Source organism: Myotis nattereri, assembly GCF_964212035.1.
Source record: "Myotis nattereri genome assembly, chromosome: 5".
Lineage (NCBI taxonomy): Eukaryota > Metazoa > Chordata > Mammalia > Chiroptera > Vespertilionidae > Myotis > Myotis nattereri.
In genome coordinates this window covers 1396652-1423985 of record NC_138080.1, presented here as the reverse complement: position 1 = coordinate 1423985, position 27334 = coordinate 1396652, and the positions used below count along the sequence as shown (strand labels likewise).

Below are 27334 nucleotides of genomic sequence, written 5' to 3'. Positions count from 1 at the left end.
AATGAATAAAACTATTGAAATAAAAGACCGTACCCTTCTATGTAATGATGTTTACTTTGAATTTATATTAGTTCACACAAACACTCCATCCATGCTTTTGTTCCGGCCCTCCGGTCCAGTTTAAGAACCCATTGTGGCCCTCGAGTCAAAAAGTTTGCCCACCCCTGCCCTAACCACTCTGCCTGCCTTCCTGATCAACCCTAACCACTAACCTGCCTGCCTGATCGCCCCTAACCACTCTACCTGCCTGCCTGCCTGATCACCCCTAACTGCTCCCTGGGGGGCAGGGCCAGCCAGGGCGAGGGGCCGTGGTCATTCTTGTCTCTGGTCATTCTGGTTGTTCCACCGTTTTGGTCGCTGGGCTTTTATTATACAGGATACTAGAGGCCCGGTGCACGAGTCTGTGCAAGAGCAGGCCTTCCTTCCCCAACTGCTGGCACCAGTTTCCCTCTGGCACCTGGGACCTGGGCTTCCCTCCCAGTCCTGGCTTCGTTCAAAAGTCATCCGGAAAGATATCTGGAAGGATGTCTGGTCTAATTAGCATATTATGCTTTTATTATTATAGACATAATTGTGTATATATATATACACACACACACACACACACACACACACACACACACACTAGAGGCCCAATGCATGAAATTTGTGCAAAGGGCTTGGCCCTCGCAGCCCCAGCTTCGTCCAGAAGATCATCTGGAAGGTCATCTGGACGGTTGTTCTGCCGTCCAATCTAATTAGCATATGAGCTCTTTATTATTTATGATTTTTTAATATATATTTACTAGAGGCCCGGTGCACAAATTCGTGCACTGGGGGTGGGGGAGCGGTCCCTCAGCCCGGCCTGCGCCCTCTCACAGTCCGGGACCCCTCACTCCTTACCGCCCGCCTGCTTGCTGCCCCTTAGTGCTGCCCCTTAGTGCTGCTGTGGAGGCTCCCACCATCGCTGCTGCACTCTCCAGTTGTGAGCCCGGCTTCTGGCTGAGCGGTGCTCCCCCTGTGGGAGCACACTGACCACCAGGGGGCAGCTCCTATGTTGAGCGTCTGCCCCCTGGTGGTCAGTTCATAGTGACCAGTCATTCTACCGTTTGGTCAATTTGCATATTAGGGTTTTATTATATAGGATTGATTTCAGAGAGGAAAGGAGAGGAGGGGAGAGAGAGAGACATGAACAATGAGAGAGAATCATGGATCGGCTGCCTCCTACACGCCCCTACTGGGGATCGAGCCCGCAACCCGAGCATGTGCCCTGACCAGAATCGAACCCGGGACCCTTCAGTCCACAGGCCAATGCTCCATCCACTGAGCCAAACCAGCCAGGGCTGTTACTAATGTTTTTATTGATTTAAGGGAGGAAGGGAGAGGGAGAGCGAGAGAGAAACATCAATGATGAGAGAGGGTCACTGATCAACCTCCCGCACGCCCCACACTGGGGATCAAGCCCACAACCCAGGCATGTGTCCTGACCAGGAATTGAACTGTCACCTCCTGGTTCCTAGGTCAGTGCTCACCCATTAAGCCACACCAGCTGTGCTGTATGGTGCATCTTTAAGAGTCCTTGTCAACGCCAGGCATCTAGCTCTGAATTCAGGAATGGGAGTGAGCGCCAGTCAGGAAGGGAGCTGCCTGCCACCGTGCAGGCAACAGCCAGCTCTTCCAGCACAAACACATTCTCATCGGACGTCCGAGCTTCCCACGCGTCTGTCTCCCACGCTGTCAGCCCAGACGGTTGTCGGTTGTCGTCGCCTCTCGTCTTTGTGTGTTTGCTATCTAGTGGAGCGATGCTCAAATGAAGCGCAAAATACACTTTTGTGCTGTGGCTCTCGGTACCAGAAGACGGCAAGGACATGGGGCAGCTGGGATCCTCATATGCTGGTGGCTCATGTCTAAACTGAGGCAAAGAATTTAGAAATCTGCCCGGCCAGCATGGCTCAGTGGTTGAGCATCAACCTAGGAGCCAGGAGGTCACAGTTAGATACCCAGACAGGGCACAGGCCCGGGTTGTGGCCTCCATCCCCCATGTGGGGCGTGCAGGAGGCAGCTGGTCCATGATTCCCTCTCATCATTGATGTGTCTATCTCTCGCTCCCTCTCCCTTCCTCTCTGACATCCATAAAAATATTTATATTTTAAAAAAACACGACAGACCAGAACCTAAACAACCGATGTGCGTGTTTTACCCTCTGCAGGCTGGAGGCTGCGGTCCCGTGTGGGCAGGCGGGCTCTCCCTGAGGCCCCTCTCCCTGGCCAGCAGGTGGCCACCTGCCCCCGCTGTCCCCACCTGGTCTTCCTCGGGGCAGGAGCTTGCTTGGTGTCCCTCTGTTGTGACCCAATGTCCTCTCTCAGATTAAATGGGTCCCCCAATGGCCTCATGTGAACTTACTCCCCCTTTCTAGGCCCTATCCCCAAAGAGAGTCACATTCTGGGGTGCCGGGGGGAGGGGCGGGGAGGGCTCCCAAAGGTGGAATTCGAGGAGGATGTAACGCATCACAACAGTGACTGTCAGTGTCATTACCATGATCACGGTGTTAGTCTGCTTCAACACGTTCTATTTCACAAAATGTTCTGAGCCCCTGATGAAGGCTTCTGCAGCAGGCAAGGAGGGAGCGACAATGCATCCTCTGAAACGCAGCTTCTTCTGGAAATTAGGGGTGAAGGAAAGCCCCCTGGGGGACCGACCTCCACACCACCCCTCTTGCCAGCTTCCGGCTGGACCCCAGCTTCCCGCAGCCATGCAGGGCGCCTACGCGTGCACACACACACACACACACACACACACACACACACACACACCGCTGCCCAGCAGACTCTCACTGTAGCTCCAGAACCTTCCCTGTGCAGAATTCCGCGTTCCGTGAGCTCCCACCATCCAGCAGGGACTTCCCAGGTCAGCGCACGGGCGTTAGTGTCTGGGAGCGAGGAGCCCGCCTTCACCTGACACGGCCACACACGTGAAACACTCCTTCTGGCTGAAAAGCAGAGTGTGGCCCAGCCAGGGTGGCTCAGGGGTTGAGCCTCAACCTATGAACCAGGAAGTCACAGTTCGATTCCCGGTCAGGGCACAGGCCCGGGTTGCGGGCTCCATCCCCAGTGTGGTTTGTGCAGGAGGCAGCCGATCAGTGTGTCTCTCTCATCATGGATGTTTCTCTCTCCCTCTCTCCCCCTCCCTTCCTCTCTGGAATCAATAATAAAAAGTATATATATTTAGGAAAAAAGTGGAGTGTGGTTTCCATGGCAGCACCTTGGGGACGGACAGCAGCAGCTGCAGTTTCTAACTGGCTTTTCTCTTTTTTCATCAGGAGCCAGCTATTCAAGCGTAGCAGACGCAACTCAATTAAGCGCCACAAATGCGCCCTGGGACCCGCCCTGTGGCCGGGGTGCTTGGGGATGCCTTTTACCCAGACTCGGCTCTCCCTACAGGCCCCCCTACAGGCCCCGCCCTCCAGATCTCCTCCTCACACTCCCACCAACCACAGGTTTTCCTCGCTGCTCTTTTTTCTCTCTCTTTCATCCCATTTCTTTCCTCTAAGGCAGTGGTTCTCAACCTTTGCTGCACATCAGAATCACCTGGGAATCTTCTTAAAATCCTGATTTCTGGGTCTCATCCTCCGGAAATGCTGTTTCTTTGTTGCTAATGTTGTGGCCCCGCCCCATCACAAAGAAACAGAATTTCCGGAGGATGAGGCCCAGAAATGAGGATTTTAAGAAGATTCCCAGGTGATTCTAATGTGCAGCCGAGGCTGAGAACCAGTGCTCTAGGGAGTCAGAAGTACTCTTTGGCACATGCGCAGGCAAAATCGATGCGTTCTTAAAGACAGCGCGTAAAGAGTCCCTAATGATCTAAGCTGCCTGGATATGTTTGTCACATGATGATTTTACCAATTCAAAACTGGTAATGGTTTTATTGTTCACGTCTCCTAAATGACATGGAATAGGAAAAGTTGTTGAATTAATCCCTCTTGCTGGTGTTTGTATAGATGATATCTGTGGCATATTGTCTATATTTTCCAAATGGGTAACATTTTAGCAGATATCATTTCCTTTCGAAATAAAATAACAAAAAAACAAACCTCATTACAGAAGGACAAACTTGATTTCAAAATGAAGATCCGTCCCACCATCCTATACAATAAAAGCCTAATATGCAAATTGACCCCTCAGGTGGTCATTCACCTGGGAGTTCAACCGGGAGTTCGACCGCTCGCTATGATGTGTGCTGACCACCAAGGGGCCATGTGGAACATGGCAGGTGTCGGCAACGAGGCAGTGGAGGTACTGCTGGGCCCCAATGGGCCCGGACAAGAGCCAGACCGTGGCAGGGTGGTGGAGCAGGTGAGCGGGTGGTGCCAGGCCAAGGTGGGGGGTGGGGCCACTGCCTGACTCCCAGGCGCTGAGGGAGAAAGGGCAAATAGTGATATTAAAATATTTTTTCTAATTATTTTCCTTTCAATGTACATGAATCCATACACGGGGCCACTAGTACATAATAATTTCAGGCATTTTATAAACTGTTTTTTCATTGGATTTCAAGGAGAGGGTGGGGCTGCAGCCGCTGGTGACTCCCAAACCACCTGACCCACGTGGGTGGCCCTGTGGCCTGTTCACTTCCCATGGACGCCTGTTCCCAGCTCCGCCCGAGTCACACCCCAAGGCCAAGCCCAGGTGGCACACCTTTCAACACAGCTCACCGCAAAACAGCTCGCCTGCCAGCAGAAAAGGAACAGTGGGTGCGATTAGATCTGGCACAAACATTGTATAAAAGTATATTTAAAGCAGGTTTCACTACCTTTATAAGATAAACTTTCTTTACACTAGAAAACCGTGAGCAAAGGAACTGGTGACTTTGTAACCATTTTAGTAGCAAGTCTGTGACTTGGCAGCCCTCCCTTCTCTGCTTTTACATTGAGCTCGATGCTGGCATTAAACGCAATCATCCTATATAATAAAGAGGTGATATGCAAATTGACCCTCACACCATAATGCCGTCACAAGATGGTGGCACACTCAGTGGGGGCGGGGCAGTGGGGGCGTGGCCGGCGGCCACTTCACACGTCTGCCTGGGTTTCTGTGGCCCCATGTGCGCGCCGTGGGGGCGGGGCCAGGCAGCTGCTCAACCACTGAGCCACACCAGCCGGGTGAGAAGGTTACTGTTAATGCAGAAACCCATCTGCTGACCCTTAAATACTTTCTTCTCTTGGTCAGCACGTGGGAAGTCAGCAGTGTTCTCAAATATTGCACAATCCATCTATTGCTAACACGTGTGCACGATTCCTGCCAGCGGGCCCCAGCAGAGGGCCTTACTGTGTTAAGTAAACATTTAGTAAACTTATTTTTTAAAAAATAAAAAAGGAGGTGGTGGTATTTGAAGGAACAATCTATAATAATAAAAGCGTAATATGCTAATTAGACCGGACAGCCAAATGACCTTCCAGACGTCATTCCAGACATCCTTCTGGATGAAGCCTTGGCAGCAGGGGCCAAGGCAGAGATGGTTAGGGGTGATCAGGCAGGAAGGCAAGCAGTTAGGGGTGATAAGGCAGGCAGGTGAGTGGTTAGGGGTGATCAGGCAGGCAGGTGAGTGGTTAGGGGCAATCAGGCAGGCAGGTGAGTGGTTAGGGGCAATCAGGCAGGCAGGTGAGTGGTTAGGGGCAATCAGGCAGGCAGGTGAGTGGTTAGAGGCAATCAGCCAGGCAGGCGAGTGGTTAGGGGCAATCAGGAAGGCAGGCGAGTGGTTTGGGGTGATCAGGCAGGCAGACGAGTGGTTAGGAGCCAGCGATCTGGGATTGTGAGAGGGATTCCGACAAGCCTGCTGTCCCCTCGAGGTTCTATTGTGCACGCTAGCCTGTGTTGTTTGATTTCACAGCAGCGTCCGCTGAGTGACGTCCAGGGCAGGGGCTTCACCTGAGTGCCCCCGCCACACCCTCCATGGGCAGGTGATCCTTCCCCTGACCCATGCTGAGCAGCTGGGGCTCAGCTAAGTGAGACTCCCCAGCCCTGGCCATCACGGCTCCCACACCAGAGAGATGTTCACAGAAGAATCCTCGGGACATGTCCTGGGACTGAGAGTTCCAGGGTGGTGGGACCACGCCCAGAGGGGGCCTCAGGGAGCCAGTGAGGTCTGGAAAGGTGAGCATCTGTCAGTCACACCTGGGAGCAGGTCATTGGCCAGAATTGGCCCAGCCACCGGCCACCGTAAGGGCAGGAAGCCTGAGATAAACAAGCTCCTGAACAACGGAGCCCCGTCTTGTTCCTTCTCCCCCTCTCTCTGTCCCTCTCCCTCCCCCTCCACTCTCCCTCCCACCCCCCCTCCCCCTCTCCCTTCCCTTCCCCTTAACCCTCCCCCTCCCCCTCCCTCTCTCACTGCTCACACCAGGCTCCCAGGGCTCTCACTCCTGACAATGGACTGATGACCTCCGCCAGCCTGATGCTGACCTGGACCCAGCCCCACAGGGAACAGACGCTCTGGACTCTGGCTTTGCTCTCAGCTCGGCGGGAGCCCAGCTGCCGTCGCCCAGGGCTGGGGTGCGGGACATGGGGCCCACGTGGACCCTTGCGTGGGGCTGGACTCTACACAGGCCACTCTCTCTGGCTCTCCTCCCTGTTCACCCGGCAGCGCTGCCCCCTGTGGCCTCAGGTGTGGAGGGCCGTCCTGGCTCCTGGGGTGGGGCGTGTGCTTGATGCCCGTGTCCCCTGCAGGAAGGGAACACGCCCCTCCCCCCAGCAGACTCCCTCCCTCCCCTGGGGACTGGGTGCTGCCTGCGATCACCTCTCTGTGCAGCTTTCAGCCAGCAGCTGGCTGCGCCCAGCAGACACACCCACCGTCTCCCATGGCAGCTGATGCCAGTGGGCGTCCCCCCGGGTCCCCATGGGATTGTGGGGGCAGGCTGTTTCCCATCTGGGCTCCATGCTCCTGAAGAGGGGAACCTCCGCTCGGCCAGGGGGACTGCACACGAGGCTGCATCCCATGCCTCGGGGAAGGAACGCGGTCCTCACCCACCGGGAGGGCAGAGCAGCACACCCGTGAGCCGTGGCCGAGCCTCAGCCACTGCATCGCCAGCCGTGGACACCGATGCGGCCTCGCGGTCAGCACTCCGTGGCCCCCACGCTAGAGGGTGTCGCGGCTCACGTCCTGCTGTTTGCTAGGGGACAGAGGAGCCATGAGCCGTGTGTCTCCGCGCACCCATGGAGGACAAGGGCGGACAGGTGAGGGGGTCAGCAGCCTCAGAGCTCCCAGCCAGCTGCTTATTCCCGGGCTTGGTGGGGGGGAAGGGAGGGCATTTTGAGAAGCAAAGAAGCCACATGGGCCACCCCAGACCTCAGTGGCGATGACTGGACGCATGTGGGGGGCAGTCACTCAGCACCACCGGCCACCAGGCTCCTCCATCAGCGACCACTCCCTGTGGAGCAGCAGCTGGTGAGCCCTGTGCCTGGGCCAGCGAGCACGTCCGGCCCAGCCCCTGCAGGGAGGTGACACCCACCAAATCCCCGCCCCGTCCTGCAAGCTGAAGTGGACCTTCTGGACAGGGGGGGGGGGCGGGGGGACGGGGATGCGGAGGGCAGGACTGGGCAGCACTGGCCTGGGATCTGCTTTTGAACCCCGTTGCCGGGTGTGGAAGATGCATTGCAGGGAGCAGGCAGGCAGGCAGGTGAGCAGTTAGGAGCCAGCGGTCCCGGATTGTGAGAGGGATGTCCCAGATTGGAGAGGGTGCAGGCTGGGCTGAGGGACACAACCCCTGCCCCCCATGCACGAATTTCATGCACCGGGCCTCTATATTACTATAATCATTGGTTCGTTCATGTTGAGTTCAAAAACATGTAAATTAATTGGATAGTTCCACAAAGAGAAACTACATGATTAAGCATATATTCGCATGTACATGTTTTGCTCACATGTTAAGCATATCATTGTAAATGAATTCCTTTCCTTACGTTAATTCAAACCAAAAAAAATTTATGGATGTTGCGGGAAGCCACCCACTGCCGATACTGTCATTCGAGTGCACCAAGGAATGCAGAAGGCTGGTGGACCTTGAGCATTAGCAGGGCTGACGCCAAGCACCATTGTTCGTGTTGAGATAACATTGGCTCGAAGCAATTTCCTACCTGATAGCCTCCCAGTAAATGTTTACTGGACCTTCATGATCCTTCCTGATCTTTAATGACTTTAGAGACGGTCTGTCTGCTACCTGTTTGCCGTGCTTTGCTGAGGGCAAGATGTGTATCTAAAAACTGAATAAAAAGCTGAGAAGGCCAGGTTTCAGCGTGCCTCCTCAAGGAAGAAGGTCTCCACCTGGACCCCATGCCTTCTAAATTCATATTTCTTGTCTAGCGTTTTCATTTGTGCGTCGGCCCCTCCTTCAGATCCCGAACCCCTGCCTCGAAGGTTGCGGCAAATGTTACAAAACTAGATAGCACATAACGTTAAACGGAAAGAAACAGAATACATTGCGTTTCTTTACAAGAGTTTTTTTGCAAACTAGAGTCAGTCTTTGTGGCTCAGCGTTCTCCGTGTGCTGGTAGAAACATCTGCAGGAAATCTGTGTTCGTCTTTATCGCTGGAGGTAAACACAACGCGGCCACGAGGGGAAACGCGTCCCATAAAACCTTCCTTTTTGGTCCAGGTCTTTGATATCAAAAGAAGCTGTGTCGGTGGCGTCTTGTTTAAATCAATGAATACCTTTCCCACGGGATTAATATGAGAATCTGACAAATAACACTTTACATCGAAATGCGTATTTAAAACGTCTCCTCAGCAGAATCGGCGTCCTCCACCCCGGCTGGCCAGGAGCCCCGCAGGCTTCTGCATCTGTTCCAGCATCAACCCTTTGCCTCTGCTGAGCCAGAGCCTTAACCCAATGCTGCCCGGAGCGGCGGGCCCCATGACGATGCGAGGCCCATTCATCGCAGATTCCACCTGTTCCTGGAAATGACATTCCTCTGAACCGCTGAGTCAGGCACTGGCCTCACTAAGAACCTGCTTGGAGAGGGCGATGTTTCTCGTGTTTTCCAAGTGGAAACCTGGCACTGGATTTCTTTCTTTTTTTTTTAATTAAATCTTTATTGTTCAGATTCTTACATTTGTTCCTCTTTTTCCCCCCATAACTCCCCTCCACCCAGTTCCCGCCCCACCCTCCGCCCTCACTCCCCACCCACTGTCCTCATCCATAGGTGCACGATTTTTGTCCAGTCTCTTCCCGCATCCCCCACACCCCTTACCCCCCTCCCCCCCCAAGAATAGTCAGTCCATTCCCTTTCTATGTCCCTAATTCTATTATAATCACCAGTTCATTCTGTTCATCAGATTATTCACTTGATTTTCAGGTTCACTTGTTGATAGATGTGTATTTATTGTTCATAATTTGTATCTTTACCTTTTTCTTCTTCTTCCTCTTCTTAAAGGATATCTTTCAGCATTTCATATAATACTGGTTTGGTGGTGATGAACTCCTTTAGCTTTTCCTTATCTGTGAAGCTCTTCATCTGACCTTCAATTCTGAATGATAGCTTTGCTGGGTAAAGTAATCTTGGTTGTAGGTTCTTGCTATTCATCACTTTGAATATTTCTTGCCACTCTCTTCTGGCCTGCATGGTTTCTGTTGAGAAATCAGCTGACAGTCGTATGGGTACTCCCTTGTAGGTAACTGACTGTCTTTCTCTTGCTGCTTTTAAGATTCTCACTTTGTCTTTTGCTCTTGGCATTTTAATTATGATGTGTCTTGGTGTGGTCCTCTTTGGATTCCTTTTGTTTGGGGTTCTCTGCGCTTCCTGGACCTGTAAGTCTATTTCTTTCACCAGGTAAGGGAAGTTTTCTGTCATTATTTCTTCAAATAGGTTTTCAATATCTTGCTCTCTCTCTTCTTCTGGCACCCCTATAATTCTGATGTTGGTACGCTTGAAGCTGTCCCAGAGGCTCCTTACACTATCTTCGTATTTTTGGATTCTTTTTTCATTTTGCTTTTCCAGTAGGGTGTTTTTTGCTTCTTCATATTTCAAGTCTTTGACTTGATTCTTGCGACCCTCTGGTCTGCTGTTGGGAGTCTGTATACTATTCTTTATTTCAGTCAGTGTATGCTTAATTTCTAGTTGGTCCTTTATCACAACATCGAGGGTCTCACTAGATTTCTTGAGGATCTCACTACATTTATCAGCGGTCTCACCAGTCTTTTTGAGGGCCTTACTAAATTATCGCCGGCTTCTAGACAGTTCTTGAAACACCTTAAAAGTGTGGTTTTGAACTCTATATCCAGCAGTTTGCTTTCCTCCATTTCTGTCATTTGTGTCCTGTTTCTTTGTCTCCACATTTTTTATGCTTTCTTGGTGCACCCCCTTGTGGTCTTTGTGCACACTCTTGTTGTAGTTAAGCCTTGATTGTTGTAGTTAACACTGGGGGGGATTTGACCTCCAGGCCAATTGGCTGTGAGAATCAGCTGTGTCTGCAGTGGGAGAACTTCTGTCCTGATCTCTAGGGAGGTGCTAATCTAGCCTCTGCCTGAGGCTATCCAGCAAATGCCTGCGTGCAAGGCTTGGGCTTGGCGGGTCCTAGGGGATAAACAGGGTGGACAGAGTGAGCAGTTATGGCTGCTCTCAGTCCTGCCTTCAGAGGCTCTGCTTCTCAGTGTTACAGCAATTGCTGCAAGTACCTCGGAGAGAAAGCTGCCCTTGAGTTCCAACCGATGCCAGACAGTCCCGCTTCTCCTGTGTGAGTCTGGGTCCCCAGAAACTCTCCCAGAACTGGAGCTCAGAGCCTGAGACTCCCTCCCAATTGAAAAAGACAACCGCACCCTCAGCCGGCAGCCCGCTCCTCATGCACCTCCACACCTTAGTATTTTACTTCCGCACGGCACCTCCTCTGAGTCTCAGTATGCTTTTCTCTTTCCTTCTAGTTGTAGAATTTCCACTCAGCCAGCCTTCCTGTGGTTCTGGGTGATGTCCGTTCCATCTTTTAGTTGTATTTTTGAAGTGGTTGTTCGAGGCAGCAATCTCTGGTGTTTATCTATGCCACCATCTTTGTTTCTCCCTGGCACTGGATTTCTAAACAAGGAGGAGGACGCTGTAAAAACAGCAGCAGGCAGGCATGATGTCATGGAACGAGAAAGCGTGACAGCGCGGGCGAGAGGCCCCTCGTCACAGGCTTGTCATGTGACCTGGACAAGCCAGGTGACAGCGGAGCCTCCCTGTCAGGTTCGAAAGGAAGGTCCTGTCATGGCTCTAGCCCCGTCCAGGTGGGCGAGCCTCAGGGGCTCTGCTGCTACCTAAACACCCTCCCGCCAGGCCTGCCTAGAGGTGGCTGTGTCACCAGCATCAGACACCACGGGGCAGCCCAAGTGCCAGGAGGGCGTGCAGAGCCTGGAGCAGAGGGGTGGCCATGGGCAGGGGGAGAAGGAGAGAGGGAGGGACAGAGAGGGAACCACTGTCACAGGCAGATGGCCAAGCATCCCTGTTTCAGGGAGAAACTGTGAGAATTAAACATCTTGAGTCTTTTTGGAAAAACCTTAGTAAAACTACTGACAGAAGAAAGGGCTAAAGAAAGTGTTGGTTTTAGGGTGGTGGCTGGCGAGCCAGACTGACTGGGTGTGACTCCCTGTTCCAGGCTGTTGGCTGTGTGACTAGGTTCCTAACTCCTCTCCGTTTCCTCCATTATGAACCCCCGGGGTTAGAGCTGCTGCCCAGGAAAAGGCCGAGGGCGGGACGAGCGGTGAACACACAGACGGCGCCAAGGGAGCCCTCCATCAGAGTGTGAGAAAGGAACCACGCGGGAAACCGAGGCGGAGATGCCAGGCTGGAGGTCACCAGCCCTTTATTGTCCCCGGGGTCACGGAAGCTGGGCGAGGTTGGGGGGACTGCTGTCCATCCCAGAGACAGGGAGGGACAGAGCCACCTCTCACCCCAGATGCAGGCCCCTCCACTGAGTCCTGGGGACCAGCCTCCACCAGCCAGTCATTTTATTCTTCCTTCTTCATTCCTCAGCAGCCTCTGTTCTCCTCACAGTCCCTGCCCAGCAATAGAGGACGTACACCTACACCTGCCTCGGACGGTAACAGGTACATGTTATAAGTGTAGTTCTGGCCTACAAAATATTCCACCTTGTTTTTCACTAGGCGCTGCATTATAAACATACTAGAGGCCTGTTGCACAAAAATTTGTGCACTGGGTGTGGGGGGGGGGGTTCCCTCAGCCTGGCCTGTGCCCTCTCGCAGTCTGGGACCCCTTGGAGGATGTCCACCTGCTGGCTTAGGCCCGTTCCCCGGCGGATCAGGCCTAAGCTGGCAGACATCCCTCTGGCAGCCCGGGAGCCCTCGAGGGATGTCCACTTGCCAGCAGGGAGCAGGCCTAAGCTGCAGTTGGACATCCTTAGCGCTGCTGAGGAGGTGGGAGAGGCTCCCGCCACCACCACTGTACTGGCAGCAGTCAGCCTGGCTTGTGGCTGAGCAGAGCTCCCCCTGTGGGAGTGCACTGACCACCAGGGGGCAGCTCCTGCATTGAGTGTCTGCCCCCTGGTGGTCAGTGTGTGTCATAGTGACAGTCATTCCCAGTCGTTCTACTGTTAGGATCAATTTGCATATTACCCTTTTACTATATAGAATCTTAAGTTCTTTTAAAAAATTTTTTTATTGAATTCAGAGAGGACGGGAGAGGGAGAGAGAGAGAGAAACATCCATGATGAAAGAGAATCATGGATTGGCTGCCTCCTGCACACCCCACACTGGGGACTGAGCCCACAACCCCGGCCCGTGCCCTGACCAGGAATGGAACGGGGACCTCCTGGTTCATAGGTTGACACTCAATGGCTGAGCCTCGCTGACCGGGCAGCACACACCTTTCTTTATGAATTAGTCCAGCTTGTGTCAACAGAGACTTCCCCCAAAAGGGAAGTGGTCTTGGCTTAAGGGTGACTCGACCAGCCCTCCCCCTCGCTCTCGCTGGGGCCTCTCACCTCCTGTGATGGGTTAGTGGCTCCCATCCTCACTCCGCACTGCAATGGGCGGCTCCTGATGTTCACGAGGAGCGTGTCCCACGGCGTCCACGTCAAGATGACCCATGAGGACAGGCATGTTTTAGGACAGCGGTTCTCAACCTGTGGGTCGCTACCCCTTTGGGGGTCAAACGACTCTTTCACAGGGGTCGCCTAAGATCATCGGAAAACACATGTATAATTACATATTGGTTTTGTGATTAATCACTATGCTTTAATTATGTTCAATTTGTAAAAATGAAATTGGGGGTCACCACAACATGAGGAACTGTATTAAAGGGTCTCGGCATTAGGAAGGTTGGGAACCACTGTTATAGGAGGAATTTACACTTGATGACATTCCTTCATTTTTATGTATCTGATGGACTTACACACCCAGACAATCACATGTTACGTCTTATGAATTGTCTACAAATCCCTGGGTTGACCATTTCCACTGCTTTCAAGCCTCCAGGCGAGAACTAGCCACACCTTATAAGCACCTGAGTGCACATTTAGCGCAAAGTAAATCCCATGGAAGGAAGGGAGCCACGTAGCCGAAGACACGTCCAGGTGAGCGCTGGGTCAGGTGGGCGGTTCGGTCCAGACAGTCTGGTGGGCTGCAGGAAATGTCACTTTTCTAAAAATATTTTTTTAATATTTTTTATTGATTTCAGAGAGGAAGGGAGTGGGAGAGAGAGAAACATCAATGATGAGAGAGAATCATGGATCAGCTGCCTCCTGCACGCCCCACACTGGGTATGTGCTCTTGAGTAGAATCAAACCCGGAGCCCTTTAGTCCGCAGGCCGACGCTCTATCCACTGAGCCAAACTGGCAGGCGTGGAAATGCCACTTTTACGGTGAGGATTGACATGGATGTTTCAAAGAAACATCGCACAACTACCCACGTTTTGTTCTCTGTAGTTTTCTTAGCTTCCCTGTGTAGTGACAGCCCCTCACATCCCCTCCTGAACTCCCCCTGCCCCCGGCCACCCATCCCCTTGGTCTGTCCCCTGGGGAGCCAGGCCACACTTACCTGACCGCCATCTCTGGGTCACTCACCCCCTGCCACTGCCCCGTGCTCATTCACTCTTTATCCCATTGGCCAATCACAGAAGGTCCCCGGTGGCCCCTGCCTTCCTCTTCGTTGCTTAAGTGCTTCTTTCTGAATATTCACCCAGGCCCCTCCCACTGGGGGACAGCGCCAGAGTGCAGGTCCCTGCAACCTCACCCACCGAGGCTGCGGGTGGGTCTAGCCTTGGAGCCTTCAAGTCTGTCCCCAAAATGACCAGGAGTTCTTTTCCACTGTTCACGGTCTCGCTCTACACAAACGCCTTCAACAGACTCTGTTCTGGGTGAAGTGACAACTCCGTCCTGAGTGGCAGCCTGGACACTCTGGGCTCCCTCACTGACCCCCACTAGGAGCAGCGGGACCCCCGAGTGTTGCCTCTTCCACCCAGACGCCTGGGGAGGCCCAGGAAGCAGGAGCAGGGCCCCAGCGTCTTCACGCGCACACTGGGTCCCAGACAGCGGCCAGGTCCCCTCCCAGCAGGTCTGTAAGCGCCTGCCAGCTGCTGCAGCCTCAGGAGAGCAGACCAGCAGCACTGCACGCACCCCGCCCCCGCCCCTCCCGGCTGCACCCCCTCAGCCCAGGGCACGCCTGCAACCCTGGGGCTGGGTTCCAGTTCACAGAGGTTCTGCCTGGGAGCTCAATGGGAGCCAGCAGCCAACTGGAGGGAATGGCAGCTAAAGGGCTCAGTGAGGCCTAGGTTCATGCTTAGGCAGGGGTCAGGGTCAGGGTCAGAGTCAGGGTCAGGATGAGGGGGTGAGGGTCAGGGTCAGAGTCAGGGTCAGGATGAGGGGGTGAGGGTCAGGGTCAGAGTCAGGGTCAGGATGAGGGGGTGAGGGTCAGGGTCAGAGTCAGGGTCAGGATGAGGGGGTGAGGGTCAGGGTCAGAGTCAGGGTCAGGATGAGGGGGTGAGGGTCAGGGTCAGAGTCAGGGTCAGGATGAGGGGGGTTAGGGTCAGGGTCAGAGTCAGGGTCAGGATGAGGGGGTCAGGGTCAGGGTCAGAGTCAGGGTCAGGATGAGGGGGTCAGGGTCAGGGTCAGGGTCAGGATGAGGGGGTGAGGGTCAGGGTCAGAGTCAGGGTCAGGATGAGGGGGTGAGGGTCAGGGTCAGAGTCAGGGTCAGGATGAGGGGGTGAGGGTCAGGGTCAGAGTCAGGGTCAGGATGAGGGGGTGAGGGTCAGGGTCAGAGTCAGGGTCAGGATGAGGGGGTCAGGGTCAGGGTCAGAGTCAGGGTCAGGATGAGGGGGTGAGGGTCAGGGTCAGAGTCAGGGTCAGGATGAGGGGGTGAGGGTCAGGGTCAGAGTCAGGGTCAGGATGAGGGGGTCAGGGTCAGGGTCAGGGTCAGGATGAGGGGGTGAGGGTGAGGGTGGGGCATCTCAGGGCGAGCCCTCATCGGTGCCCGCAGACCCTCCCTGTGAGCAGGGCGATGCTGCAGCCAGGTCACCAGGAAGGAGGGTCCTGATGCGGGGGTGAGTGGGGGAGGGGGGTGGGGGTGAGTGTGCGGGAGGAGCCTGGGCATCTCAGTACACGGGGAGCCCCACCAGGAAGTAGTCGGGGGCTGCCCCCTGCCTGGGACGGGAATCCAACCCCAAAACTGTTACAAGGTGGGGGGCGGGGAGCGAGGGACACGGAGAGGGGGGAGGGGTGTAGCTGGGCTTCCTCTCCCATCCCCGCAGGCGCCGGGAAGGTCCTCGGGCAGCTCCGCGCGGCCGCTTCCATGTAGCTCAGTGATCCCTGGACCCTGCGCCCCTGCGAGCTCCGTGCGCCCCTGCGAGCTCCGTGCGCCCCCCGCGCGCCCCTGTGAGCTCCGCGCGCCCGGGAGGAAGTGGCGGAGCGCCGGGCGCCCCCACCCGCGGGAGCGGCGCCGCGTGGGTGATTCACGCCCTGGGCGGGGGCGGGGCCCGGAGCGGACGGACGCGCAGCTGCAGCCCCGCGGGCGGAGGGACAGGGCGGGGCCGGGGCGCCGACCCTTCTCCCGGGACTGGACGGAGGGACCCGGGAAGCAGCGCGGACCTGGAGCGACCGGCCGACCTGCCCGGGAAGGAGCCAGGCGCGTGCGCTCCGGGTGGAGGGACCCGTTACCCGCGCGCCCCAAGCCCAGGGCTCAGCCACGCGGAGGCGCCCGGGCGCTGCGCCGCCCCCTCCTGGACGTGTTCGCCCAGAAACATGGGCGGCGGCGGCGCTGACCGCGTGGACGCTGCCCGCTCGCGGGGGACAGACCCAGACGCGATGGAGAAGGTGCCTCCCGGGCTGCCCCGCCCGCCGAGCCCGCCGAGCCCCGGCCCCTAGACCCACCGCGGTCCTCGGCTGTGCCTCCCGCATGCATGTCCGCGCGGGGGCGCGGGGTCCAGGGGGGACCGGCCCGCATGGCGCTCGGGGGCGCTGCGTGTGGCCGGGGCCCCCAGCGGGAAGGGCGCGGGCCGTGCGCACGCTGGCCGGCCTCGGGGTGCTCGGCCTCCTCGCCTGCGCCCACCTGTCCTGGACCCGCGGCCGCCAGGAGGCCCCGGAGGCTGCCCCGGGACCCGAGCCCGGCGCCCAGCCGCACCTCATCTTCGTCCTGGCCGACGACCAGGGCTTCCGCGACGTGGGCTACCACGGCTCCGAGATCCGCACGCCCACGCTGGACCGGCTGGCGGCCGAGGGGGTGAAGCTGGAGAACTACTACGTGCAGCCCATCTGTACGCCCTCCCGCAGCCAGCTCCTCACCGGCAGGTAGGGTCCTGTCTCGGGGGAACCCTAGGCCTGTTGTCTGGGGAACCGAAATTGTGAACCCCGAAGCATTTGCTTAATGAAGATCCAGCTCCTGACTTAGGGGAGTCACCGGAAATGTGGGGAGCAGATGAATGAATGAATGAGTGAATGAGTGAGTGAATGAGTGAGTGAATGAGTGAGTGAATGAGTGAGTGAATGAATGAGTGAATGAGTGTGAATGAGTGAATGAATGAGTGAGTGAGTGAATGAGTGAATGAATGAGTGAATGAATGAGTGAGTGAATGAGTGAATGAATGAATGAATGAATGAGTGAGTGAATGAGTGAATGAATGGATGAGGTGTTGAGTGGCGGTGGGTATGAGTGACCCAGAGCCGGGGCACTGGTCTCCGGCTCTTTGGTGCAGCTGGGAGCCTGCTGGCAGGACTTGGAAACGTTCGCCCCCCGCCCCCAACCAGACAGCCCAGACTGGTCTCCCCACATCGCACATCTCCTCTGGCGCTGGGCATGCTCTGATGGAGTTCCCAGGTCACACTAGAACCCACGGTTGCCGTCGCTGGCAAGCAAGACATGCCCACCTGCGTCTGTGGCTCTTGGCTTGTTTCTAGAACTGACGACTCAGAGCCACAGGTCATCGCAGAGGGAGGGGCCCCAGAGAGCCAGGCTGTGTGACCTCTGGCAGGTGTCCCCACGACTGTGCTTGGTCTCTTGTGGGGACGGCCTCTCGTTGGGCTCTCACGAAGGCTGGGCATCGTCATCACAGCAGGTCTCGAAGCGTAGGAAACTCACTGTGAATCCTCAGTGGGGCCCTGGCCGGTGTGGCTCAGTGGGTAGAGCATCGGCCTGCTGACTGCAGGATCCCGGGTTCAATTCTGGTCAAGGACACGGACCTCGGTCGCAGGCTCCTCTCCGACCCGGGCCCTGGTCGGGTGCATGCGGGAGGCAACCAATTGATGTGTCTCTCACATCGATGTTTCGCTGTGTCTCTCCCTCTCTCTTCCACTCTCTCTAAAAATCAGTGGGAAAATATCCTTGGGTGAGGATTCACAACAAAAAAGTTAATGCTGCTCCCCCTATGCCTGGGAATTTTCTGATCAACTCTAAGGAAAATCCAGTTTGGAGGCCTAAGGACCATTGTTCAGTACGAGGGTAGCTGGTTTGAAAGGGGGATTCAGGGCCAGGCCAGGCCTGGCCGGGGCAGAAGGAAGCCTCGGGCTCCGTTGTGTGTGTCCCTGTGAGTTCAGCCCCAAGGAGCCCTCGCTTCGGCGAAGTTGTTCTTGGAATTGGATCCCACCGGCGCCGCCAGTCTCCGCTGGAAAAATAAAGACTACGTTGTAGGAATCTTCGCCTTGCAGACACCGTTGCTTACGGCATGATTTCCACTGCTCAGCAAACTGTCAGAAGTTGGCGTCAGTGCCAAAGCAGAGGGAAAGCCTCCCTCTCCTGAGACAGAGAAAGGAGTCTCTCTGTGCCTCGGTCGATTCAAAGGGCAGAGTCAAGGGCATCGGATGTTTATGAAGGGGTTGGCGGGAAAACAGCCGCTCTCGCTTGGTTTATGAGTAAAGTGTCCCAAAGACTCCAGGAGCCTCTCAGCTAATCTCGGAATTGACGCTGACAAGCCCGGCCTGCATGGCTCAGCGGTTGGGCGTCAACCTAGGAATCAGGAGGTCAGGGTTCGATTCCCGGCCAGGGCCCATGCCCGGGTTGTGGGCTCCATCCCCAGTAGGGGGTGGGCAGGGGGCAGCCGATCCATGATTCTCTCTCCTCATAGATGTTTCTGTCTCTCTCTCCCTCTCCCTTCCTCTCTGAAAGCAATCCTATATCATAAAAGCCTAATACATAAATGAACTGAACAGCGGAATGACCAGTCGCTATGATGTGCACTGACCACCAGGGGGCAGATGCTCAACGCAGGAGCTGCCCCCAGCCCACAGGCTCCAGGCCAGCCAACGTGGGTGCCAGTGAGGGCCCCCTGATTGCCCTCCTGGTCACCCCACAGATTGGCCCTGATCGCCGGCCAGTCCTAGGGACCCTACCCATGCGTGAATTTCATGCACCAAACTCTAATAAAAATATATATTTTTTAAAAAGAAAGAATTGACAGGGACGAGAGCCATGGTGCTTGAACAGCACGCGCTGGGCACCGTGGGCTCCCCTTCCATCGAGCACACTCCTCAGGCTCCTGCCAGCAGCATGTGGCTCCTCCGCATCCTGCACTGAGGGCAGCGGGCTTTTCCTTTCCTTTGTTAATCCTCCCCCGAGGGTATTTCTCCATGGATTTTAGAGAGAGGGGAAGGGAGAGGGAGAGACAGACAGGAACACCGATGTGAGAGAGACACATGGACTGGCTGCCTCCTGCAGGAGCCCCGACCAGGGCCCGGCCTGAGGAGGAGCCTGCAACCGAGGTCCGTGCCCTTGACCAGAATCAAACCCCGGACCCTTCGGTCCGCAGGCTGACGCTCTATCCACTGAGCCACACTGGCCAGGGTAGGGTTTTCTTTTATGGTTATGGTGACTTAATGGCAGGAGAGAGAGGAAGTTGGGAACAAGTCCTGGCGTGGCTCTGGAGTCGGAGGGGGCCTCCTGCCCTTTCCTGCAGGGGCACCTCCTGAGGAGACTTATCGGTGGGAATGTCTGTCCAGCGCGGCCAGCAGCGCCCCCAGGGTGACCGGCGCTCCTGGGGGACAGTTAGGGGCATTGGCACTCGCAGGTCCCTCTTTTTTTTAAAAAAAAACAAAAAACATATTTTTATTGACGTCAGAGAGGAAGGGACGGGGAGGGAGAGAGAGAAACATCAGTGAGGAGAGAGAATCATGGATCGGCTGCCTCCTGCACGCCCCTACTGGGGATCGAGCCTGCCACCCGGGCCTGTGCCCTGACTGGGAATCGAACCCTGACCTCCTGGGCCCTAGGTCGATGCTCAGCCGCTGAGTCACGCCGGCCCGGCTGCAGTTTGCTCTTGAGGAACCACTGGGACTTCCCGCGACGTCCCGCAGACAGATGGGAGAGGGTGGCGCTGGAGCCGGGCTCGGGGCCCAGCCACGCATGGATGACGCGGAGCCTGGGGAAGCTGGCCATTCTCTCCCCGGGGACGTGCTGCGGATCCTGGATCCTCTAAATAAAAAACAAGCAACAGAAACCCACCTGGGCCGAGTTACTTTACAGGAGACACTAGGTTATGTGACACAGGAGAGGATTCCAGTCTCCTCACATTTATAAAGAAAGAGCGCCCGTGGCTGAAGCGGTCTCTGAAGCTGTTAACCCCTCCCTGACGTGTGCTGGGGTCACCATGTGGAGTCTCTCCCTGCTGCACCGACCTGGCAGGGTCCAGGCGCCTGATCGGTGGCATCGCCCCACCTGGCAGCAGGGGGCTGTCGCCTGCCCACGCGTCCTCGTCCTGGGCAGGTCCCTGCAAGGCACATGCCCAGGTTGCAGCTTGACCCCCAGTAGGGGGCATGCAGGAGGCAGCCGATCCATGATTCTCTCTCCTCATGGATGTTTCTCTCTCTCCCTCTCCCTTCCTCTCTGAAATCAATAAAAAAAATTTTTTTTTTAAAAGATGGGGACCCAAGACTGGAGTCCCATTTCCCCCAGAGCCCTGATGAAAGCTGCTGGTATCCCCAAGTTTGGTTCCCTTTGTCTTTCTCCTACAGCAGTGATGGCGAACCTTTTGAGCTCGGCGTGTCAGCATTTTGAAAAACCCTAACTTAACTCTGATGCCGTGTCACATATAGAAATTTTTTGATATTTGCAACCATAGTAAAACAAAGACTTATATATTTGAAATTTATTTTATATTTTTAAATGCCATTTAACAAAGAAAAATCAACCCAAAAAATGAGTTCGTGTGTCACCTCTGACACGCGTGTCATAGGTTCGCCATCACTGGCCTACAGCCACCGCCCGGGATTCGCCGTGAGGCCCCGCGCTCTGCTTCTCCCTCTGACGGCATCAGGGCTTGTTGCCAGGCTCTTACCACCCTGGACGTTACCTGTCCCCGTGGCGCTGCGGCCCTGGGGTGTCTCCCTCCTGGTTCCCAGCCCCGTAGCCTCACTCAGACGGGGTCTCGTCACAGCCGCACCCGCAGCCAGCACACCCGTCCCCACGGACGGCCACGGAAGGGAGAGAAACCCCGTCCAACTCTGCCACCCTCTTTCCAGCACCCTGCTGTCTCCCCAGCACACCCGCCCCGGAGGCAAAAGATTCGTATTATTTTGAAAGATATTGGTGAAATAATTTTGCAGATGTCATTGCATGGAGGCTGTGAGAGGGTAGGAAGGTTACATGTGTCGGTCACGGTCACACAGCATCCCAGAGGCACAGCCTGTCTGACCCTGACGTGTGTGGCGTCAACAGCCTCTCGTCTGCCCCACTCTGCCTGCCCCGAGGGGGGCGTGGGGGCACCGGGTGCAGGTCGGGCTGCCTCCCTCTCTCTCTGGGGGGAAGGTGCTTGGCACTGACCGCCCCCTTGGCATGCAGCTCCCCTCTGTGTCTCGTAACCTGGCCCCCTGCCCAGATGCCCGCCGTCGTCAAGACTCAGCTCAAATGCCACCTCCCTGCACAGCTCCCCACGCTCCTGAGCCAGACTGGTGTCCCACCGGACCTTCCAGGGCCTCCCTGTGACGGTTGCCCCGTTAGGATGGCTTCCCAGCTCCTCCAGCTGCGCCTGGGCCTCCGCCTGCGGACCTCCCCCGTGGGAGCTGGTCTGAGCGGGCGGAGGGCCGGTGGGCAGGGAGGATGCCTGGAGGGGTGAGCGCGGTCCTGGTCCCTCCGGCCGGCATGGGGCAGAGTCCATGCTGAGGACGGGTGCCTTGCCCCTGACCCGGGAGGCCTGGCAGGGGCAGGGACTGGGCACCCCTCTTTACCAGTCTCTCCAGCAGCAGGACTGACTGCAGTTCATCCCACGGCCTCCGGGGGCGACTCGGTGAAAACAGTCTGAAAACGCCAGTTTCATGTCGCTTTGAAGTAAAACTTTCCTGAAACATGGAGCTGCACCTCCATAACATTCACCATTTGCACCCGGGAGAGCTGACTGCTGGCGCCTTCTGTGGGTGCGGCCTGGCCTCCGTTCAGTCTCAGCCAGCAAGTCGGGGTGACGACTGAGCCCACACGCTTCGGGGTGAATGCATTTCCCCAGGGTTCCCGGCCCCGAGCTGTCCAGGGCAGTGACCTGGGTCCAGTGGGACCCCCTCCCTCCACCCTAACTCACCCGGGAGGCGGTTAGAGGACCGGAGCCTTTTTCCCGTTAGAAACGGGGGAAATGGGATTCATCCGTTCCAGGCCCTGGGACGCTTCCCCCTCTTAATCGTTCTTATAGGCGGCGCCTGTCCGATGTACTGTGTAATCCGCAAACACTTTAAAAGCAAAAAGGGCATGAAATGGAAATTTAACAAAACGGAGAGGAAATGTACAGGAAGCGATGAAAATGGAATCACCGTCATAAGCAGCAACCAAAGCAAAAAGAGACAAACAAAAAACAGGTGAACATATTCACCGCCCAGCACCCTGAGGTGCTAACAGCAGTGAGCGGGCTCATCCTTGCGCCTCAAGACTTGAAGAAAAAGGGGGTGTTACAGGATGTATTTTGTTTCGTCCACCAAGAGCAGAGAGAACCGTGACCTGTGGGGGTGATGACAGGTGAGGACTAGCAGACGGGGCTCTGGGGGAACAGGCAGGTCCCTGAACCCCAGGGTCACAGGCTCCGGTCCGGCCTGTCCCCGGGGTCCCCTGGACCAAGGGGGGGGGCGGTGCTTGCTGCAGCTCAGCCGACCTGTCTGCACCCCGAGCCTGGTTTCTTAGACCGCAGCTCCCTTTCCGTGCACGGGGTTCCGTGGCCTCCCGAGGGCTGTTCCGAATGAGAGGCGTTGCTAGTCATTGCGGGCGCCCAGCGGACACTCCGCCGACCCCGGCAGCGAGGCCCATCGGTGCTCCGGACCTTAGCTCTGAGCACAGGCGTCGGCAGGCCAGGCTCCAGGGCCAACGCTCTTTGTTTCTCTCTTTCTTCCTTCCTTTGTTGTTGTTGTTGTTGTTCATCCTCACCTGAGGATATTTTTCCATTGATTTTTAGAGAGAGTAGAAGGGAGACGGGAGAGACGGAAACATCCATGTGAGAGAGACACATCGATTGGTTGCCTTCTGCATGCACCCGGGCCTGGGGCCAGGGCAGGGGATGGAACCTGCAACTAAGGTACGTGCCCTTGACTGGAATCGAACCCGGGACCCTGCAGTCCACAGGCCGGCGCTCTATCCACTGAGCTGAACCGGCCAGGGCGGGTCTGTTTCTGACAGGGATGCCAGCTTCCTGAGAGCGATGTCCTCCTGAGGGCCGACGGCAGACCTCGGGGCTCTGCCCGGTTTCACATGAGCCTCCTCAGTGGGTGCCAGGCCAGCCTAAGGGACAGGCTCCCCAGGCCAGGCCAGGCCAGCTCCGCGCTGTCTCCCAGCCTCTGCCGCCCTCTAGGGACCGCTCTCGGCACCGCCTCGCCAGGGTGGCCGGAGCTGAATGAAACGGGGTGGCTGGGTTCCCAGCTGTAAGAACGAGACTGGACACAAGGGGTCCGGCCGCCGGTCACTCCTTGAGCCAGTTCAGCAGAGACAGGGCTGCATGCCACGTGAGCGTTTATCCCAGTCCTGCCGGCAGCAGGGGAGCAGGCGGGCACCTGGAAGTTCTGCCCTGACCCCCTCCCAGCTGGCTGGTCACACACACACACACACACACACACACACGCACACACACACACACACGGGAGAGACAGCCACGTGCAGCTGCGAGTGTAACAGGGAAGGGGAGGGAGGGTCCGGCCTCCAGGAGCTCAGAGTCCCTAACAAGGAGGCTGATCCGTGATGTGACACACGGCTCAGCCCGTGCCTGGGCCCGGAGGGCGTCAGGGTCCTGAGAGAACCTCCCGGAGGGGGTCAGGGTCCTGAGAGAACCTCCCGGAGGGGTCAGGGTCCGGCACAGCCACCAAATCAAAGCCTGTCCTGTCCGTGGTCTGTTCTCAAAGGCACTTCTTTTCTGGGTCATGGACCCGTCGAGGCATCGGATCTTTTACAGCCTCGTTTCACCCCCAGGTTCCCAGGGTCTGTAAGACGACGTCTCACCTGTAGCTGGTGAGGAGGTGATTGTGAGCCGGCTGTGGCTCCGTTCTCATCACGGGCCCGTCCCCACTGTCACCCTGACCGGGAATGGAACCCCCAACCTTCTGGTCGTGGGAGGACGCTCCAACCACTGAGCCACCCGGCCAGGGCAGAATCCGTGGCTTTTAAAATGTCGTGAACTCCTCGGCGCATCTTGACCCAAACTGAAAGTTCATATGCTTCTGTGATAATGACCATTCTCGGGGCGGGGGGGGGGGGGGGGGAGATAACCCGTGGCAGAATCTCCACAGAATGACCAACGCCAGGCCCTCAGCGTCCCTCAACCCCAACGCAGGAAGGGCGAGCACCATTCACCTCCCTGCTCTGTGAGGGCAGCAGGCGCTGTGGGCAGCGGGAAGGGACGCGCTCCCTGCTGTTTGGGGGACATTAAACCCCCCGCTCTCGGGCTTGTGAATTAGCTGTTCCCCGTGTCTCACCCCTTCCTGATCACTGGCCACGGCACCTACTCCAACATCACTTCCCACAAGATGCCCCCGAAACGCATGGAATATTGAATGTCAACAGCAGTTGAAACTTTAAAAAGTTAGGAAAAGAAAATGGTTTTTCAACAATAACGTGAGTCAGAGACCTCCTGGTTCCCTTGGCAGACCTCACAGCTGGAGGCCTGATCGCAGAGCATTTCTGACAGTCGAATAGAAGACTTTTGTGTAATTTTTTCACGTGTTCCGTGCTGCAGAATTAGCTTGAAGTAAGTTATTTCAGGAAATGATTTAGGAACGAATGTGAGGTCCCTGGATGGAAAGCAATAATGGTAATAATAATAAGACTCGGAAATTTAGATCTTTTTCTTTATCGTGTTCATTTTCTATGTCATATAATTCATTGAAAGAGTAAAGAGTATTCAAATAAAGTCTGCTACCAAGAATGTTAAAAACACTTTGAGACGCGTGGTGAAATCTTCGTTTCAAAAGTACTAATTTAGGCCTGGCCAGTGTGACTCAGTCATTGAGCTTAGACCTAGGAGCCAGGAGGTCATGGTTCAATTCCCGGTCAGGACACATGCAGGGGTTGTGGGCTCCATCCCCAGTGGGGGGCGTGCAGGAGGCAGCCGATCAATGATCCTCTCTCATTGTTGATGTTTCTCTCTCCCTCTCCCTCTCCCTCTCCCTTCCTCTCTCTCTAATTTAGCCAAATGCGTTCCGAACAGTAAACATGCAGCTCACTGGGTGGGACCTGAGGTCCCCACAAGCATGGGGAGCTGGTCCTGTTTTTTTTGTGTTTGGTGGGATCTCTGCTCTGCACTGACAGCTCTCTGCTCTCCGCCCAGGTATCAGATCCACACGGGCCTGCAGCACTCGGTCATCAGGCCCGCGCAGCCCAACTGCCTGCCGCTGGGCCACGCCACGCTGCCGCAGAAGCTGAGGGAGGCGGGCTACGCCACGCACATGGTGGGCAAGTGGCACCTGGGCTTCTACCGGCGCGAGTGCATGCCCACCCACAGGGGCTTCGACACCTTCTTCGGGTCCCTCCTGGGCAGCGGGGACTACTACACTCACTACAAGTGCGACGGCCCCGGGGCGTGCGGCTACGACCTGTACGAGAACGACCGCGCCGCCTGGGACCACGACGGCGGCGTGTACTCCACGCACATGTACACGCGCAGGGTGCAGCAGATCCTGGCGGCCCACGACCCCGGGAAGCCTCTGTTTCTCTACGTTGCCTACCAGGCCGTCCACTCGCCGTTGCAGGCGCCCGGCAGGTACTTCAGGCACTACCGGTCCATCGCCAACACGCACCGGCGCCGGTACGCGGCCATGCTCTCCTGCCTGGACGAGGCTGTGGGCAACGTGACCCTGGCCCTGCGGGCGCACGGCCTCTACAACAACAGCATCCTCATCTACTCCTCCGACAACGGCGGCCAGCCCTCCGCCGGGGGCAGCAATTGGCCCCTCAGGGGCAGCAAGGGCACCTACTGGGAAGGGGGCATCCGGGCCGTGGGGTTCGTGCACAGCCCCCTCCTGAGGCAGCGGGGCACGGTGTGCAGGGAGCTGGTGCACATCACCGACTGGTACCCCACGCTGGTGGCGCTGGCCGAGGGGCACATTGAGGAGGACGCTCACCTGGACGGCTACGACATCTGGGAGACCATCAGCGAGGGCCTGCGCTCGCCCCGAGTGGACATCTTGCACAACATCGACCCCATCTACACCAAGGCCAAGCACGGCTCCTGGGCGGCGGGCTACGGCATCTGGAACACAGCCGTCCAGTCGGCCATCCGCGTGCAGCACTGGAAGCTGCTCACGGGGAACCCCGGGTACAGCGACTGGGTGCCCCCTCAGGCCTTCAGCAACCTTGGCCCCAACCGCTGGCACAGTGAGCGGGTCACCTTGGCGACGGGCCAGAGCGTGTGGCTTTTCAACATCACGGCCGACCCCTACGAGAGGGTGGACCTCTCGGGCAGGTACCCCGGCGTCGTGAGGCAGCTGCTCCGCCGACTGTCACAGTTTAACAGGACAGCGGTGCCCGTCAGGTATCCCCCCAGGGACCCCAGGAGCAACCCTCGGCTCAACGGGGGCGTCTGGGGGCCCTGGTACATAGAGGAAAGCAAGAAGAAGAAGAAGCCACGCAAAAATAAGGCTGAGGGGAAGCAGAAGAGAAGGAAGACGAAGAAGAGGCCGCAGGAGGCAGGCTCGGGTCCCCAGAGCCGACCAGGTGCCCCTTGGGGGTGACAGTCCTCAGTCTATCACCTGTTCGCTATTCAGAAAGCAAAAGTGGTTTCACTCTTCCCATCACAGGCCACAGGGGCCACCTGGACACCCCTTGGGGCCCTTCTGCTGGGTGCTCGAGGTGCTGCTCCTGGAGACACCCTTAGGGAACACGGGGATGTCTACCTCCCCGGCTCCTTAAAAGGCAGTCGTGGCCTTATGAGCTCCCCCGCTGTGCTTCAGCCGGTGGCCAACACTGTGCTTTCCGTTCTAACGGGATGCTGACCTGCCGCAGCGCCTGCGCCCCCGACGGAAGGACCAGGCACCTGGTTAAAACTGCCTTTGAGAAGGACAGCCAAAGGCTGGTCCACCTCCCAGGCTTCGAGAAATAGATTTGTTGCTGTTGTTAATCCTCACCCCAGGATATTTTTCCATTGATTTTTAGAGAAGGTGGACAGGACGGGGAGAGATGGGGAGAGACAGAGAGAGGAACATCAATGTGAGAGAGATATATCGACTGGTTGCCTTCTACATGCAAGCCTACAACCGAGGTACATGCATGCCCTTGACCGGAATCGAACCCAGGACCCTTCAGTCCTTGGGCTAACGCTCTATCCACTGAGCCAAACCGGCCAGGGTGAGAAATATATTTTCTGAGTGAGTTTTTGTATGTCTATCTCGGGGCACTAGGGTTTGTGAATTAGCTCCTTCCCGAGTCCTTCCCTTTCCCGGAAAACCAGATGCCTTCCTCCGGTGGAGCCGTGCCTCCCAGCACGTGTGGGGGGCAGCCACCAAGCACGT

General features: G+C 56.6%; 1 protein-coding gene across 1 annotated transcript; it reads left to right on the top strand.

Moving 5' to 3' along the window:
* Window positions 1–16340: 16340 nt before the first annotated feature.
* ARSJ (arylsulfatase family member J) lies at window positions 16341–26557 on the top strand (the record flags this gene model as incomplete). Its single annotated transcript, XM_081090717.1, has 2 exons — window positions 16341–16732; window positions 25156–26557. The coding sequence occupies 2 exons, from the start codon at window positions 16341–16343 to the stop codon at window positions 26555–26557; spliced, it is 1794 nt and encodes a 597-aa protein (XP_080946843.1).
* Window positions 26558–27334: the final 777 nt, after the last annotated feature.